Below are 18,862 nucleotides of genomic sequence, written 5' to 3'. Positions count from 1 at the left end.
CTGTCACTGTGTGTGTTTGTGAAGGTAGCTGTTTGCTGGAGCTGCCGAGAATGACCTCTCTTCCTGGTCGCATTCTGCAGCCCCCCCCACCCCACCCCCCACTACCACAGCGGGATTCACACATATTGTCTGAGCCGAGGTTTACGACCTTGTTGACGGTGGGGCAGGAATAGCTGCTAAAGATCTGTGGTTAGGAGATACTGTCTCCTCACAGTGCTGCCAGAGTAGCTGCCATAGTGCAGGCTGACAGGAGTGTTACTCCTGACCTTTTGACTTTACTGTTGTTACAATGCAGTGTAAAACGTACTAAATAAAAGGTATATTTATGACACGTGTTCCAATTTATTCATCATGATTGACTAGAGGCACATTCTGTCCATGACTTTAAGGGGTCGACTTTATAACTTGGCAGTTAGCAGTAAAGCTAACCTGATATAAAACAGAACAATACTCAAGTTTGGACTGAAATTGATTTTTCAGTAAGGGGAAAACGGTAAACTTAACAACTGCAAACACTGACCTAGTTATTTTAGTTGAGGTTTTTCAATATAAGCTCCTTGGAGTTATTTTTTTTTAGTTACACTCCTATAAATAGCTTTATGAAGTACCCCCTTCCCTCTCTTTCGTCCCCTCTTCTCTTTCGTCCCCTCTTCTCTTTCGTCTCTCCCAGATGTCCACACTGGAACAGGACGGTGAGGAGGTGGTGGGTCAGGCCCGCTGTCCCTTTGAGTCTCGCCAATCCAACGTCGGCCTCTTCGCTGGTGAGTTGCTCTGGACAGAGACAGAGAGACATGTCAGCTGGGGGCAGCAACTTGATCAGTAAACTTGCCCTCAATCTTGCCAATTTGCCAGTGACATTTAGACATAGTTCACACAGTGTCATTGAGAGCAGCACAGCCCCTACATCAAGTGTAGCCATGAAGTAAAAATACACATTGGGAGGCATGGGTTTCTAGTCTTCATTGCGTTCATTTGAAAAAAGCACACCTTTCTTAAATTAGTGATTTTGTTCCTCTCAGGTGGTGATTTCTACTCGGCCACCATGACAGACTTCCTGGCGAGTGATGCAGTAATTTACCGTAGTCTGGGAGAGAGCAGCCCGGTGCTTCGTACCGTGAAGTACGACTCCAAATGGCTACGAGGTGAGCCCTTGGCCTTAGGTCTCAACTTGTGAATTTACCTTTAGAACCTTACTCAAAATCTTCCTCAAATATCCTTATCTATTTGTATGCAGTACATTACATATTAGAGCAGTATTTCATTCTAAATCAAAGTGTGGTACCCACATGAGTGATGCTTCCTACCAAAACACGGACTGTCTAATGCTTAACTGTTGTGAATACCTTGTAAGACAGTCAGTGCTACTGTTTCATATTTCTCCCTTTGTCCCCTCAGAGCCTCATTTCCTCCATGCCATTGAGTACGGGAACTACGTGTACTTCTTCTTCAGTGAGATTGCTGTGGAGTACACCACACTTGGCAAGGTAAGAGAGTTGTAGTTAAATACTACAGAAGGGGGTGGTAGGTAGCCCAGCGGCTAATGACCTGTGGCCGGTTCGATTCCCGGGACGGGCGCTGAAAAAAAGGGTAGAATTGATCTGGCAACTAGAGGGCTGCTGGGTTCTCATCCTCAAGACATTCCCCTACCGTTGGCCCCTTGAGCAAGACCCTTTACCCCCTAGATTCAATTTCCGCGACCCCATGAAAATCTAATTAGCATTAAAAAAAATCCCCATCAAAATCAGTCAGTTTAAGCTAGAGATACAGTGGGGAGAACAAGTATTTGATACACTGCTGATTCTGCAGGTTTTCCTACTTACAAAGCATGTAAGCATCTGTCATTTTTTATTATAGGTACACTTCAACTGTGAGAGACGGAATCTAAAACAAAAATCCAGAAAGTCGCATTGTATGATTTTTAAGTAAATAATTTGCATTTTATTGCATGACATAAGTATTTGACACATCAGAAAAGCAGAACTTAATATTTGGTACAGAAACCTTTGTTTGCAATTACAGAGATCATATGTTTCCTGTAGTTCTTGACCAGGTTTGCACACTGCAGTAGGGATTTTGGCCCACTCCTCCATACAGACCTTCTCCAGATCCTTCAGGTTTCGGGGCTGTCGCTGAGCAATACGGACGTTCAGCTCCCTCCAAAGATTTTCTATTGGGTTCAGGTCTGGAGACTGGCTAGGCCACTCCAGGACCTTGAGCTGCTTCTTACGGAGCCACTCCTTAGTTGCCCTGGCTGTGTGTTTCGGGTCGTTGTCATGCTGGAAGACCCAGCCACGACCCATCTTCAATGCTCTTACTGAGGGAAGGAGGTTGTTGGCCAAGATCTTGTGATACATGGCCCCATCCATCCTCCCCTCAATATGGTGCAGTCGTCCTGTCCTCTTTGCAGAAAAGCATCCCCAAAGAATGATGTTTCCACCTCCATGCTTCACGGTTGGGATGGTGTTCTTGGGGTTGTACTCATCTTTCTTCTCCCTTCAAACACGGCGAGTGGAGTTTAGACCAAAAAGCTCTATTTTTGTCTCATCAGACCACATGACTTTCTCCCATTCCTCCTCTGGATCATCCAGATGGTCATTGGCAAACTTCAGACGGGCCTGGACATGCACTGGTTTGAGCAGGGGGAACTTGCATGCGCTGCAGGATTTTAATCCATGACGGCGTAGTGTGTTACTAATGGTTTTCTTTGAGACTGTGGTCTCAGCTCTCTTCAGGTCATTGACCAGGTCCTGCCGCGTAGTTCTGGGCTGATCCCTCACCTTCCTCATGATCATTGATGCCCCACTAGGTGAGATCTTGCATGGAGCCCCAGACCGAGGGTGATTGACCGTCATCTTGAACTTCTTCAGTTTTCTAATAATTGCGCCAACAGTTGTTGCCTTCTCACCAAGCTGCTTGCCTATTGTCCTGTAGCCCATCCCAGCCTTGTGCAGGTCCTCGATTTTATCCCTGATGTCCTTACACAGTTCCCTGGTCTTGGCAATTGTGGAGAGGTTGGAGTCTGTTTGATAGAGTGTGTGGACAGGTGTCTTTTTATACAGGTAACGAGTTCAAACAGGTGCAGTTAATACAGGTAATGAGTGGAGAACAGGAGGGCTTCTTAAAGAAAAACTAACAGGTCTGTGAGAGCCGGAATTCTTACTGGTTGGTAGGTAATCAAATACTTATGTCATGCCATAAAATGCAAATTGATTACTTAAAAATCATACAATGTGATTTTCTGGATTTTTGTTTTAGATTCCGTCTCTCACAGTTGAAGTGTACCGATGATAAAAATGACAGACCTCTACATGCTTTGTAAGTAGGAAAACCTGCAAAATCGGCACTGTATCAAATACTCGTATGTTTTTTTGCATTGGATGCGTCTCAATCCACCGCATCCGCTGATGTCGCACTTTCACATCTGCGGTGAAAGGTGGCAGAGCTCGAGTGGTGTTTGTCAGACCAATCAATCTTCTCACAAAGCATCTGTAGCGTTCGACAAACTATTATGGAAAGATGAGACTCTCACGAACACAATAGTGTTCTCTGTTTTGCCGACCTGCCAACTTCTGTCTGTAACGTCCGAACAGTTTCGTTTACACACTAATATGACCGCTCTGTGGAAAGGTGAGTTTCTCACAAATACGTACATGTTCGTTGTTTTGCTCCAGGACACCGACAAGCCTCAAGACCCATCTGAAGATCACCCTGTACCAGTAAAAAAATAATCTACACACAATACGCCATAATGACGAAGCAAAAACAGGTTTTTTTATATTTTTGATCATGTACAAAAAATACAATAAAAATGAAATACCTTATTTGCATAAATATTCAGACCCTTTACTCAGTACTTTGTTGAAGCACCTTTTAGCAGTGATTACAGCCTTGAGTCTTCTTGGGTATGATGCTACAAGCTGGTCACACCTGTATTTGGGGAGTTTCTCCCATTCTTCTCTGCAGATCCTCTCAAACTCTGTCAGGTTGGATGGGGAGCATCGCTGCAGAGCTATTTTCAAGTCTCTCCAGAGATGTACTTTGCTCCATTCATCTTTCTCTCGATCCTGACTAGTCTCCCAGTCCCTGCCGCTGAAGAACATCTCCACAGCATGATGCTGCCTCCACCATGCTTCACCGTAGGGATGGTATTGGCCAGGTGATGAGCGGTGCCGGGTTTCCTCCAGACGTGACGCTTGGCATTCAGGCCAAGGAGTTGAATCTTGGTTTCGTCAGACCAGAGAATCTTGTTACTCATGGTCTGAGAGTCCTTTAGGTGCCCTTTAGAAAACTCCAAGCGGGCTGTCATGTGCCTTTTACTAAGGAGTTGCTTCCGTCTGGCCACTCTACCAGAAAGGCCTGATTGATGGAGTGCTACAGAGATTTCTACAGAGGAAGTCTGGAGCTCTGTCAGAGTGACCATCGGGTTCTTGGTCACCTCCCTGACCATGGCCCTTCTCCCCGATTGCTCACTGTCTTCTTGACCTTCAATACCGCAGAAAGGTTTTGGTACCCGTCACCAGATCTGTGCCTAGACACAATCCTGCCTACGGACAATTCCTTCGACCTCATGGCTTGGTTTTTGCTCTGACATCCACTGTCAACTGTGGACCTTTTCTAGACAGGTGTTTGCCTTCCCAAATCATGTCCAATCAATTTTATTTTGAGCAATGACGTCCAGTAACACTATAGAACCCTGGGAGAACCTCAGCTGTCTGGGGGTGTTGAGAAGACAAAACTTCTGTTGTTCGCTGTAACATATGAACAATAATGTTATATTAAATAGACTGCAATGTAATGTCATGTGAAACAGTGTAATGTCATGTCACTGTGTTATGTTACTGAATGAACACAAAAGGAATGAACATTTGTTGGACAATCCTATCAAATCTAACCTTTCTCCATTCTCTCTTTCCCCCTCAGGTTGTGTTCCCCAGAGTGGCTCGTGTATGTAAGAACGACAACGGAGGTTCTCCCAGGGTTCTAGAGCGTTACTGGACGTCGTTCCTCAAAGCGCGGCTCAACTGCTCGGTGCCGGGCGATTCCTTCTTCTACTTTGACGTTCTGCAGTCGCTGACCAACGTGCTGCAGATCAATCACAGACCAGCCGTGCTGGGGGTCTTCACTACACAGGCCAACAGGTCAGTCACAGTACCAGCCGTGCTGGGGGTCTTCACTACACAGGCCAACAGGTCAATCACAGTACCAGGCAGCAACATTACAGACGGCCATACAGATATACAGTACATACTCATACAATGAGTATAATGAGGTTTTACTGTACCTCTTCTTCTAGAAAATAGAAAGAAAAAAAGATCATGTTCACATTTGCAATATCACCCCTTGATATTGTATATTTTTAAAAGCCTATTTTTATAAAATTGTTGTTTAATGTCCTTTACAACCCTGTGCAGCAGTCTTGAATGCTTTTATAGCTATACAATCCATTATAACCTGGGTTAATATGGGCCTTTCCCATGACAAATGTCTCTGTTGTTTTCCTCATCAGTATCACAGGCTCAGCAGTATGTGCATTCTACATGGATGACATTGAGAAGGCCTTCAATGGGAAGTTCAAGGAGCAGAGGAACAGTGAGTCAACCTGGACGCCCGTGCCTGAGGAGCAGGTACCCAAACCCAGGTAAGACCAATACATATGAGTTGGAGCTTTGACAGCCTCAGTCCAGACATATTTACTTTATTCCTGTGTAAACACTGTCAACAAAAGTTTGCATCTACAATATCATATTCCCTCAGCGTGAATGCTTAGTAAATCTAGCCCACTGACTTTGAAACTCCACTGACAAGCTTCTTCTCCTCCTCTCGGTCTCACAGACCAGGCTGCTGTGCCGGCGACGGCTCTGCCGCTGCCTACAAGTCGTCCACGACCTTCCCCGACGACACCCTGACCTTCATCAAGAACCATCCCCTGATGGACGAGGCGGTTCCCTCCGTCAACCACCGGCCCTACTTCACACGCACAACCAGCAGGTAGCTACAGCAGCAGGGTGGATGGAGGGATGAAAAGATAAAAGGGAAAATTGATGGGTAGAAAACTATTTAATCGATCTCCTTGGTGAAATAGATAACAGTTGGTCCCTTGTATCAACATGAAAAGCCCTTTTAAATATTAAAGTTAGACGCAGTCAGGATGGGGTCTTCCAAAACACCACATCAAAGATCGACACAAGCAGGATAGGGCCTCCCCAAATTATAGATCCAACCAGAAGGGGGTCTGTGAAAAGCTGAAAAGCGCATCAATTAAAAACAACATCCGGCTGTGGTCTACCAGACTAACACAGGAAATAGCTCCAGTGGCTCATTAGAAGCCCAGACATGTAGTGGTGCTGAATGTAGAGTGGGTGTCAGAGGGCTGTCAGACAGCCCCCTAGCTCGATCCCCTGCCGTGACTTACATGGTGAAGCCGAGCCAGTCTGACAGACAACCAGGCGTCTTCACACAGCGGAGGGAGGGCACGCTGTCTGTCTCAATTCTGCCTCCTAACGTCACATCTGCTTCAGAACTCTCCCGAGACGAGTTGAACAACGGAACTTCAAAGATGAATGCATCACTTTGTTGAGTCATTTAACTAGCGTAGTGCCAGTTAGTGTGACGTTCTGAGTAAACATGTTGTCAACTTGTGTGGGACTGAAGGAAAGTTGAGAGCAGTAGGATGGTTTTTACGTACAATAGTGTCCTGCATAATCTTACACCGTGGTGTCAGGTTGCAGTGCATGGACACACTCCGACAATAATTCACGTCTTTAATTGCAGATGCTTTGTCTCTTCGGAGGTATCATCATGTTAACCCTGAACCACAACCCTGTTGTTGTGTCCACCCAGGTTCAAGTTGACCCAGCTAGCAGTGGATACGTCAGCTGGGCCCTATAAGAACCACACGGTGCTGTTCCTGGGGAGCGAGGACGGCAGGGTACTGAAGATCCTGGCCAGCACCCATCTCAACGCCTCCTTCAGCACACAGCTACTGGAGGACATCGATGTCTACAACCCCACCAAGTCAGCCTCCCTTTCTCCATTCTCTTTCAGATATATGATACAAGCTATTTGTTTTATAATACAGTGCGCTCCTCTCATAATTCACTTGTATTGGTTCAGCAACAAACAAAAGTCGCTCTTTTTTTGACCACTGTAAGAGGATGAATATTGTATGTGATGCTTTCAAGCCGACTCCACTGTAATAAGATGGAGATATGTGTTGTGGGGCTGTTAGTACGTGTCCTGAACAGCTTTTCAACTCCTCTCTCGTCTGCATAGTCTCCCAGGATGCTGCTGTTGTCACCATCCATCAGCAGAAATAAGAGTCGTGTTTGTTGTTTCCCCTTTCCTAGATGTAACATCCGCGGAGAGGACAGACGGGTTCTGGGATTGGAGCTGGACAGGGAACATCACGCCCTGTTTGTGGCCTTCTCCAGCTGTGTGATCCGAGTACCTCTGAGCCGCTGCAACGACTATGGCTCCTGCAAGGAGTGAGTGATACCCGGTCTATTATATAGAGCTAGTACTGCACTGTTAACAGTTGCCAAGTGTGTGTTAATATAATGCAGTGGAATTCAGTTGTTCATGTGTTTGCTGCTACAGAGGCTTCCTTCCCCCAGTGCTACTATGGTGATGTGAAGTTACACATTATGTGACTTACAATCAATCAGCAGCAGGGTGGTATTGTTTATGCCAAATTGTAAATATGCTGTATGCAACAGACTTATATTCAAAATATGAATCACCAAGAGTTTAGTAGCCAACGTTGTTATGAGGGCAGTGAAAAGGGCTTCCTTGCAGTCAGAGCAACTACTGGAGGTGATTTGTTTTGTTAGGGATGTTTTTTTCTGATCTAGTGTACTCAACAATCTTGTGTCCTATTTTGGGGTTGTGGAGGAATGTTCCCCCCCGCCTCTACCCAACCCCCAAGAAAAACATTTGTATTAAATTTGAACGGGGATGCGTATCCCCCATAGCATGCTAAACCCTCATTGCGAGCCTTAGAGAAGTGCTCAACAGCATTTACGCACAAATTGGAACCAGCTGATTGGCGGCAGGCCAACCCACGGCCAGGGTTTCAACACGACGAGGAGAAGGATAGGGCCTGCTCACTTTAGAGGGCTTAAAGCCCCTCCATTGCTGGATCCCTCTGAAACAGCCCAGTGCACATCAACCAGGGATTAGGGGCCCCTTAAGCCCCATGATGCTTTGCAGGGGTCAGGTTTCAGGCCCATATCCTCCTCTCCACACTCTCCATCTGTCTGCCTCCAAATTAGGTTTGGTTGGTTTGGTCTGTCTCTCCACCTTACTGTAGCCTCTATCTTGCACAAAGCAAAACCATTTGTCTATCTCTTGCTCTCGCTGCAGCTGCTGTTTCTATTAGGTTTCAGAAATGGATATGGTTCAGACAGCAGAAACACGTTGAATGAAATATATAGAGAAAAGAGATTTAGTGAAAAAGATGGCAAAGAGAGATATCAAAAGTTGTGACATTCTCAACCCTCTGACCCACACAATGTTCATAACAGTTTGATTTCCCCCTTTTTAGTTATTTAAGCACAAAAGTTACAAAAAGTAGTCACATTTGCATCTGTTTTGCATCACAGTGCTGGATTAATGAGAACCCCCAGAATAGGTCAGCTGTAACCCCACAGACCAGGGGTGATATTCTCAGTAAAGAAGAGAAAATCAGCAAAACTGACAAGCCACAGGTAGGGAGGAGAAACCATGAATTTACACCACAGAGAGAGGAGAGACTAGACATGGTGGACTTTCTTCCAGACAGACAGTTTCTAATGAATGGTTCCATACACAGCTCTAGTGGTCCCATAGGTGAGAGGAACACCTGTGTCTTCATCATGTCCTGACAGGCACAGAGAAAAGGAGCCGGCAGGAATGCTTCAAGTCACCCCTAGAGATGGGGGTCATTACCTTTAACTCTGACATGTTGTCAATGCTGGTCTGGTGGGGACCCCTCCACCCTCCCACTCTACACGGCCCTCTGAATTGTAAACCATGTTGAGCATGACTGACCTAACTCTCAGTCCTCCTCTCTGGCTCCCTACATCTCTTCTACATACTGGCCTGTTAGTTGGGCTGTGTCACTGAGTCCTTGTACAAGACTGCCTCTGGCTACCAGACACCCAGGGGGCTCCAGACACCCAGGGGGCTCCAGACACCCAGGGGCCTCTCACCAAACACTGCTGTCTGCAGCCTCACAGACCAACAGCCAGTCACACTACATTGACCATCTCTCATATTCATCTCTGCCTCTTTCTGAGATAGGAGAGTTACAAGCTAGGCTCACTCTGCAGTTGAAAAAATGAAATTGCAGGTTTTTCCTGTGAGGTAAAATGACACACTGGCCTGATCTGTTTAACTTCGTCTGGTGTGACTGTGGCCTGTGATGTTAATGAGACACTCCAGAATATGGGGGTGTTGATAGGTGAATAGATATCACATATCACTTCAGGTCATGCCTCACCAAAGAGTCTTCATTAAAATATGTATTTGGTCTCTAATACTTTTTGATAGTGTTCACACACTGAACTCTGACTGTCTGTCTCGCAGGAGCTGTCTGTCCTCGAGGGACCCTTACTGCGTGTGGCAGAGGACGGGGAGCTGTGCTACGGTGGTGCCCGGATTCAGGTAAGTCACAGACGCTGCATAAGCACCACCCCACCACGCAGCCAATCATAAGAGATTAGGTTTAGAGGCCTAGTACCAAACCCATCCCTAGCCCCTACTCCTTGGTCCTGGTTTTGTTAAGTACTATGTGTCAAATATTACTGTTGAGTCTTCAATCAGAAAAATAACATTTTACTGACAATTTATCAACCTCAAATGGCTATAGACATGACCTTGCATGAAACATACAGTAAATGAATGAAGTAGCAGTAGCTTCATAGTACTCTGCATACCACTTCCTTGTATGCTTTCAATAATCGATACCTAATCTGGAGTTTGACTTTGCCCAGATTGTCAACGTGATGAATACGGCCTCTAAATTCCAGTAAAAACATTGGTCTGTCGGCTCCATTTCACATATAGGACGAGCATCCATCTTGTTTATTTCTAAGTGGCGGACACTTAGAAATGAATCACTCGGAAATGAAACCCCAAATACCCGCTTGGAGGGGCCGTGCGTCACTTGGGGTGGGACTGAAAGGCGTCGATCAAAATGACCTCAATGTAATTTACTGATCCATTCTGATGAACTTGGAGGCCATTTGACACTTAGAGCTATCGACTGGCTCAGTATCAGCACCAAGCAGGGTGTGTGTGTGCAAACAAAAAGCCAATCAATTCCTCTGTCTGAGACTCCCTCCTGACCCACTGTCTTTCTCTTTCTGCACTGTAGCATGGAATCGAAAGTAATGCTCAGCTGGCTGGATTTCAATCATGTCGTGTGTACCTCACTGTCTTCCGAACGGAGGGAGGGAAGGAGAGAGGTAGAGGAGGAGAAGCAGTAGAAAACACTTTCACCTCCTATGTTGCCTCCTGACACTCAGGGACTGGGCTGTCGCTGTTCCTCTGATTTTCAGTATGGCTTTAAATCACCTGCTGTAGGTATTCACCTCTGCAAACATGGGCTGTAAACTTAGTGTGGATGGGTGGACAGGCATCACAGTAAAGGCAGCTGCCACTCTCCTAATGGTCATATGGACTGCTTCAAATGGATTATTCTGCTGGGGATTGACGTATTGCATATCCTGTGATTGGCCACCCATGGGTTTTATTTGCCATAGCTTCACAGCCAGAGGTTAATGGAAGATTCCAAAAGTGTGTATGTGTGTGTGCGGCGGTGTGTACGTGCTGGGCAGGTAATCAGAATTGGACTGAGGCTTGATTTATCACATTTTTAACCAGCGGGACAGTGCCATGCAGCAAGCCAATGGAGTGGAACCGAAGAGATTGGCAAATATTATACATGCAGTCAGTAGAGCTATTACACTGTGCCTGCTCTGTCCACGTCAGAGAGAGCGAGAGAGAGTTGATATGGTGTGAAATAGTCAGAACCCAAGCATGGCCATGCCTCCAGAACAGATGCAACAGCTCATAAAGGCTGTAATGGGGCTGGACCGGAGAGCAACAGGGGACACACCCCCCCCCCCCTTCTCTCTCCTCCCTTACTCTCTCACTCCAGAGGTGGCATAAATTCTTCTGGCTGCTTTTTTTGGGGGGGGGGGTTGAGCCAGAGGTGAACCGTTTCCATGGTTTCCTGTCTTTCTCCCATCACTGTCAACGCCTGGGGACATGGCGTGCCAAAAAGGCCAGTCTAGGTCTCTCTCCATGGCTCTTTCTCTCACACTCTCTCAGAAGAAAGAAATACATTAATAAAACAGACAGAAAGGGAATGGAGGCATATGGTAATACTGGTAACTAGTTGTGGTCCACACACACGGACACACAATCACGCAAAATTCCCCAGGCCGACCTATTCACTCACACAAACTAATGCTATCGGCTGTCAGTGGGCCAACTGCTGAGCATAGAAAGATAAGTGAAGTTATTATTTCTCTGAGTTTATTATTTCTCCCCTCTGAATTCCATGTTTTATTTTTTCACTCTTGATTTGCTCACTGGGTCTGTATTCACTCATCTAGGCCTGCATTTCATTTAGATGTCATTTGTTTTTGGCCGCGTCTGGAAAGTCTGTGTGTAGATGTGTGTGTTTGATTGCCTGTGTGTTTGTGTGTGTGTGTGTGTTTTCATATGTGTGAATGTTCATGAGTATTTATATCTGTTATTTTCTTTGATTGCCTGCTCAGTCGATACTGCATTGTAGAAGATTCAGTGTCATTGATGTTATGTTCTGCTTGACTAAGGGGCCACTCACTCCACTGTGCATCTACGCAGTCACATTACTCACCAGGGGGAATGTATGATTTCTGAATGTGTATAAGCCTTTGATTCATAGAAGAAAGATGTCCAAGAAAGTGTCCAATGCACTGGAGCTCAGCCAAATGTAAATACATACTAGAGGTACTAAATGCCTTACAAAAATGCAGTGTTTATTTTGCTGTATAAGAGAAAAAGTGGAGAACTAGAGAATCATCATGGATGCAACTGGTGGTGAAACATTATTCTAGCTAGATGATAGCACGACACATCCATTTGAATTTGGACTCAGGTGAATTAACAAAACAGTCAGCCTGACCTTGCAGAGACAAAACCAATTAAATGGTTTTCTTTTGCAGCACAATTGATTTAAGTCTTTGTCATCAACAGAACCATTTTGGAAAGCTTGACAATGTACCCAATTAATGAAAGCGGAGGTTGTGTTTAAAATGGTGAAAGAGGAATGACACATACACGCTGACAGGCCGTTTTGTCCTCTTCTGTTTTGTTTTTCCTCAGGGGCGGATTTGAGCAGGATGTGGAGAACGGCTACCCTCACTACCCAGATAGCTGCCACGGTAAGGTGGACCAATCATCTGTTCTTAATGGCTCTCCACTACTGGCACAGAGCCATCATAAAAGCTCTTTCATAACAAGCGAAGCTTATCAAGTGCGTTTAATTGTCTAAAATGATACAGAAAAAGTGATTGCCATACCTGGGGCATGATATTACAATGAAATTAATCAGCAACTCAATACAAGTATAAGTAGCCTGTCATTTCCTAGCTGAAGAGAGTACCCTAGTGGGAATTTTGCTCTCAATTTTCCCTTGCAGATGGGCACGTTAAACAAGCAGTCAATTATACATTTAACTAAGCACAGTTTGAGTGTTTAACCAGTACTCAGACTTACACAATGTACTGTTCTGTCAATATGTCTGTTGCTTTCCCTTTTCTTCTCTAGACGTCCTGGCGACCACACGCAAGCAAAACACTCTTGCTGATTCAGCATATGGTCAGTTGACATTTCTTTATCCTCTAATTTTAAAGCTTGTCGAACTGTCTGAGGTTGTTAGCGAACAGGCTAACGCTAGCAAAGCCTGGTAAGCAACATCTCTATTCCCCTTTTTTGAAGTTGTTATGCAACATGAGAAGTTCAGGAACGTTTGTTGCGGAGAACAGCAACACCACCTCTCTCACACAAACCGCTATCTTATAACATTGGAGCTATTGTCCAAAGCTAGTTGTGGCAGCAGCACCAGCATGGATGTTTAACAGGCTAGCAGCGCCAGTGGCCAAGCTGCCTACTTCCCTTTTATTAAGGAGAATCATCATCCCTGTAACACTCCATTACTCCCCACTGCCTGCCCATAGAGCAGGGTGGCTACAGAGCTCAGTGGCTGGCAGCAGGCGCTAAAGCACATTGCTAGCGCTCTCAGCTGAGATGTATTCTAACGTAGCATTAATAAACAATTACTGTAGAATTATCTTCAAATTATGATTATGACATCCATGGGCCATGACATAATGATTGTTTTCTGTCAGAGAGCAGAATTGTTTACTGCTCTTATTGATGTAGCTCAATGGTTTTCGGTTAGCTGAGTTAGCCGACTAGTTAGTTAACTAGTGAGGTAGGTAGTGATACAATTGGTGAACTCATTCAGGCTCACTCCTCTCAAACTTACTTATCAGTCTAATTCAATGGGAATCCACAATTTTCCCTAAAAGTAGTTGCTGGTAGAAAAAAAAATAGATACAGTTGAAGTTGGAAGTTTACATACACCTTAGCCAAACGCATTTAAACTCTGTTTTCCCACAATTCATGACATTTAATCCTAGTAAAAAAAATCCTGTCTTGGGTCAGTTAGGATCACCACTTTATTTTAAGAAAATGAAATGTCAGAATAATAGTAGAGTGATTTATTTCAGCTTTTAATTCTTTCATCACATTCCCAGTGGGTCAGAAGTTTACATACACTCAATTAGTATTTGGTAGCATTGCCATTAAATTGTTGAACTTGGGTTAAATGTTTCGGGTTGCCTTCCACAAGCTTCCCAAAATAAGTTGGGTGAATTTTGGTCCATTCCTCCTGACAGAGCTGGTGTAACTGAGTCAGGTTTGTAGGCCTCCTTGCTCGCAAATGCTTTTTCAGTTCTGCCCACAAAGTTTCTATAGGATTGAGGTCAGGGCTTTGTGATGGCCACTCCAATACCTTGACTGTGTTGTCCTTAAGCCATTTTGCTACAACTTTGGAAGTATGCTTAGGGTCATTGTCCATTTGGAAGACCCATTTGCGACCAGGCTTTAACTTCCTAACTGATGTCTTGAGATGTTGCTTCAATATATCCACATAATGTTCCTTCCTCTATTTTGTGAAGTGCACCAGTCCCTCCTGCAGCAAAGCACCCCCACAATATGATACTGCCACCCCTGTGCTTCACGGTTGGGATGGTGTTCTTCAGTTTGCAAGGCTCCCCCTTTTCCCTCCAAACATAACGATGGTCATTATGGCCAAGCAGTTCTATTGTTGTTTCATCAGACCAGGGGACATTTCCCCAAAAAGGACAATAGTCTTTGTCCCCATGTGCAGTTGCAAACCGTAGTCTTGCTTTTTTATGGCGGTTTTGGAGCAGTGGCTTCATCCTTACTGAGTGGCCTTTCAGGTTATGTCGATATAGGACTCGTTTTACTGTGGATATAGATACTTTTGTACCCGTTTCCTCCATCTTCACAAGGTCCTTTACTGTTGTTCTGGGATTGATTTTCACTTTTCGCACCATCATCTCTAGGAGACCGAACGCGTCTCCTTCTAGAGCGGTATGACGGCTGCGTGGCCCCATGGTTTTTATACTTGCGTACTATTGTTTGTACAGATGAACGTTGTACCTTCAGGCATTTGGAAATTGCTCCCAAGAATTAACCAGAATTGTGATACAGTGAATTATAAGTGAAATAATCTGTCTGTAAACAATTGTTTGAAAAATGACTTGTCATGCACAAAGTAGAAGTCCTAACTGACTTGCCAAAACTAGAGTTTGATAACAAGAAATTTGTGGAGTGGTTGAAAAATGAGTTTTAATGACTCCAACCTAAGTGTATGTAAAATTCCGACTTCAACTGTATATCCCTTTGTCAACTTACAAATTATCCATGGGTACTGATGGTGGCTGCTTATCCCTAGAAGTGATAAACACAGCATTGAGACCATCTTAGTGGGAGTTGCTGGCCATTATATCTCAACAATACCATCCATCCAGTGTCCAGTCCAGCCTTTTCATCTACTTCAGAACAGAAGCAATACTGTCTGCACTGCAGCTTAGCCTCAGACCTCCACATTCCCACAATGCCTTTGTTCTCCGTATCCTCTCTGCTGAAGGAAGTAGTGCCGCTCAGTGGGCAGTGGGACTAGATGAGCAACCCCACTGGCTAATTTCACCAGGCGATTACTCCATCCATGCTTCTGTACTCTGTTTGAAGTACTTCACACACTGTCATACTTCAGACTCAGACCTGCAGAATGACAAAAACCTTTGAGTCCAAGCTAAAGATCAAGGTTTCCCCACAATAGAACACCCCATAGTGTTGAACAATACCATTCTCGCTGGTGTGCATTGGTTCCTAAGTCCTTTCTTACTATTCCCCGGGAATGGAACAATCCCATCCCATAGAGAAAGCAGCGAGAGACAAACACCCAGCAGTGTGGACAATCAAACCATTCCCCACTGCATATTGTGCTTTTCTCTCTGTAAAGGAGAAAACAATGCACACACACAATGTTGATAAATTGAACTAATAATGCAGCCCTTGGAGCTGTTGTCTGGCATGCCAAGGCTGAACTCCCCCGGTGTGCCGTTTTAATTTGCCTGGCGCAGATGGTGCTCTGACAGGGCATCTTATTCAGAGTGAAAACTATCAACTGGCATCGAGAGCGGGCCTTTCGCTTTCAATCTGGGCTGGCACCCTCCAGTATGCTAACATTATGGCCGGCTTATTAGCGAAACGTCCACGTCAATAGCGGCGTGCTGCACACAAGGCCTCAAGGACATCCACTGTCAGAGAATTAGGAAGACACTCATGATGGGTGTTGTGACGATGGCAGTGCTTTCTTCTGCCAGGTCTCTCACAGTACAGCCCCGTATTGGATCCACAGACTCAGACCCCTCAGTACCAGTATAGATCCTAATTGGATATGTTGACATTGTCACATTTTCCATAGACCATTCCCTATGTAGGTTAGACGGTAACTACCTGTAAAACAGTTTAGTGAAGCAGAGAACCGGAAGTTGCTGTAAATCATTACCTACCATTACCTCAGCTACTGGTATCCATTTCACCTCATCTGTCAAACTACTTAGTAAAGAAAATCGGCTGTGAAAGGTAACTGTATATCAAAGTTTGTATGTGCTGGAAGAGTCATTCATGCACCAGCTGGTAGCGTCCACAACAACAGGGTTTTGCTGTGTAGAATGTGCTGCAGTGCCGGGTCAAGAGATTTCTCACTGGTTCGGTAACAAAGGCAGCAGGTTTGGAAATCTTAAGGCCAGCACTGCAGCCAAATCATGACCATATTACCCCTGAGGGTATTTCTCCAATGACTCGTAATTGCTGCAACACCTGAATGTTTTATCTATTAAGGGCATTAAAACAGTGGGGGAAAACGTTGGTTCTAAAGCACTGAATCATGTTGCACCTATGGAGGAGTGCGTTACGTGTAATGTATAGGCTACCTACTTTATTTATTGCACTCATGGATTCAATTCTCTTCAAAGCACTCTTTATGTTAATGTCCTCATTGTCATCATCAGCTTCACAGTAATTATGACAGTAATCTTTTTTTCATGCTGGATTTACGTTTTTTTCTCCAAGGCACTAAGAATCCTTCCCTGGTCATAAAACAACATTTTATATTTAGGTGTTTTTTTTGTGCTGCATTTCCATTTCACTAACGGGTTACTTTGTTACCCCTCCCCCACCTGCACAACAACAGGGAAGACTACACCCACAACAACCGCCAGCACAACCAATCAGGTGGCCCCATTCCCAAAGGTGGCAGGTGACTCTGAAAGAGGTACAGGTCCAGATGGCGGTCCTCCAGTCCCAGTTGGGGACCAGGGGTCACCTGACTCGGAACCAATCAGTGTGGAGATGGAGGGTAAGGGGGTGGGGTGTCTGTGTCTGCTGAACTTTGACCTGCACTGGATTGCATTGATGGGCCCTGAAGCTTCACTGCACACTGCTAACCATGCTGATCACTAACACTCTAACACTCTGTGTAGGACACTGAACGTTTAACCATATATCCACTCACTTAATGAAGCAACCATGAGTTAGAGAGGCTTAATCACTTAAATAGATACTACATTGGCTCCAATTAACCCTTCAATTAACTCTTCAAATCAATGTTCAAACAAAATGACTCCTGCTTGTCTCCTCATCTCTTAATTTGTCCATATTCCAGGGTAGCTTACTCTCCCCTCTCCAGCGGGACACACTTTCATAATCACACACGACCAAGCACGTCTTCTCTTCTCACGCTGTCTGAGCGCTGCTTCCTAAATGTCATTCCCAGATTACTCCCAATAGGAAACCAACCGGAGCTCCTAATATTCAGCAGGATGGGAAGACTGTTCGTTGATGCTATTTCCTTTAGCCCAGGCTCTCCTTGCTGCGCTCCTCTGGCGCCTTGTCAGGAGTCCATAAATCCTGTGTAGTGATGGGTTCCATTCAGGCCGACAGAGTCTCCGGCTGCAATGATGAGCCACCCAGGCTCAAATGAGAAAAGCCTGTAACAAATAAATAACCAGCAGCCGGCGTGCGGACAAGGGGAAACCGTAATAGAAACTTGGGCAACGCAATCTATTTCAGCATGGGCTAGTGTCGCCTGGCTGCCGGTTCAATCAAAAGCACGGGGGACCCGGCTGATAAGGCGAGAGAGGTACTGTTCTGGAAGTAACAGCATGGCAGTTCCAGGAAGGGCTCTCTCTCTGATGCACCCAAACACTGTAGGTAGAATAGGGGTCAAGAAACTCCTGGAGGGACAGCCGTGGGTGCAGGCTTTTGTTCTAGCTCAGCACCAATACAACTCGTAATGTACTTCTGTAAACTGAGGTTAATTTGACAAGAGCCTAGATAGCGCTGATGTAAGTTTAAGGCTGGCCTTGAGAAAGGTTTGAAACATCTTTGGCACAATAAACAAAAACAATTTACCGCAAGCTACAGTAATAGCAATTCTGCAGCCCTCTAGAATTGCATCCCAACAGCTTTTGTTTTTATTTTATGTAAGGCCTACACAGACGCAAATACAAGGTGACATGATTCATCCAGCTACGGATAGAAACAATGTATTATATAAAGACTATGACTGACCAAAATACAAGTACAAGCACCCCTTTTGAGACCTCGCTGTTATGAACATTTCCAGCAATCATTTAGCTGCAGTTCGACACTGTGTTTCCATCAAGGGAGAACGCCTACCTCCCTGTAGTGTCAGAATGCTTCAACCTACGCAAACACACATTATTTAGACCCAGCTTTTAGACCTCGCTGTTTGTTTTCCCAGTGTTATTTCCTGCTTAGCTTATTTTAAACAGACCTCCGGGGTCGTCTCCATATTCAAATGAACCTGTGTGGGTACGGCAAAAAAAGAACCTTGCTAGCAGCTAATTTAGCTGACAAGTACAGGGAGACAACTCGATAATAGAGGCAAGCAGGCAGGGCTTTGAAACTCATTAAAGCACTAGGAGAAGAGCAGAGAATGAACTCAGGCTGAACTTCTCTTTGCTGCTGAAAAGGGGTTGGTGTCCTGGAGGGACGGTGCCAGTTCCTTACTCTTGTTTATATCTCAGTGGCTCGAGGAATATAGACACCAGGTTACATCACTTCCTGTCTAGCCATCAATACAACTCAACACTCATATCACCTCTCTTCTTGATTACAACATCATCAGTCATGCTATGTCGTTAAATTCATTTTAAGTTGTGCATTATAAACTCAAAAAACATGGATAGTTTAGGCATATCAACAATCC

General features: G+C 45.0%; 1 protein-coding gene across 3 annotated transcripts in view; it reads left to right on the top strand.

Annotated features, from left to right (window-relative positions):
• LOC115103865 (semaphorin-6D-like) overlaps positions 1 to 18,862 on the top strand; it is a 182,490-nt gene that overhangs the window by 146,987 nt on the left and 16,641 nt on the right. For 2 of the 3 annotated variants that reach the window (XM_029624887.2, XM_029624876.2), the window contains 12 exons: positions 671 to 761; positions 1,020 to 1,142; positions 1,396 to 1,484; positions 4,921 to 5,138; positions 5,507 to 5,638; positions 5,833 to 5,988; positions 6,841 to 7,014; positions 7,347 to 7,484; positions 9,565 to 9,642; positions 12,355 to 12,413; positions 12,799 to 12,849; positions 16,823 to 16,987. In XM_029624887.2, coding sequence (XP_029480747.1) covers positions 671 to 761; positions 1,020 to 1,142; positions 1,396 to 1,484; positions 4,921 to 5,138; positions 5,507 to 5,638; positions 5,833 to 5,988; positions 6,841 to 7,014; positions 7,347 to 7,484; positions 9,565 to 9,642; positions 12,355 to 12,413; positions 12,799 to 12,849; positions 16,823 to 16,987 — 1,474 coding nt within the window. The remainder of the gene's footprint in view (positions 1 to 670; positions 762 to 1,019; positions 1,143 to 1,395; positions 1,485 to 4,920; positions 5,139 to 5,506; positions 5,639 to 5,832; positions 5,989 to 6,840; positions 7,015 to 7,346; positions 7,485 to 9,564; positions 9,643 to 12,354; positions 12,414 to 12,798; positions 12,850 to 16,822; positions 16,988 to 18,862) is intronic. The other variant, XM_029624895.2, reaches the window with a different exon arrangement.

This window comes from Oncorhynchus nerka, linkage group LG3 (genome assembly GCF_034236695.1).
Source record: "Oncorhynchus nerka isolate Pitt River linkage group LG3, Oner_Uvic_2.0, whole genome shotgun sequence".
NCBI classification, from domain to species: Eukaryota; Metazoa; Chordata; class Actinopteri; order Salmoniformes; family Salmonidae; genus Oncorhynchus; species Oncorhynchus nerka.
This window is presented reverse-complemented; position numbering and strand designations above follow the sequence as displayed.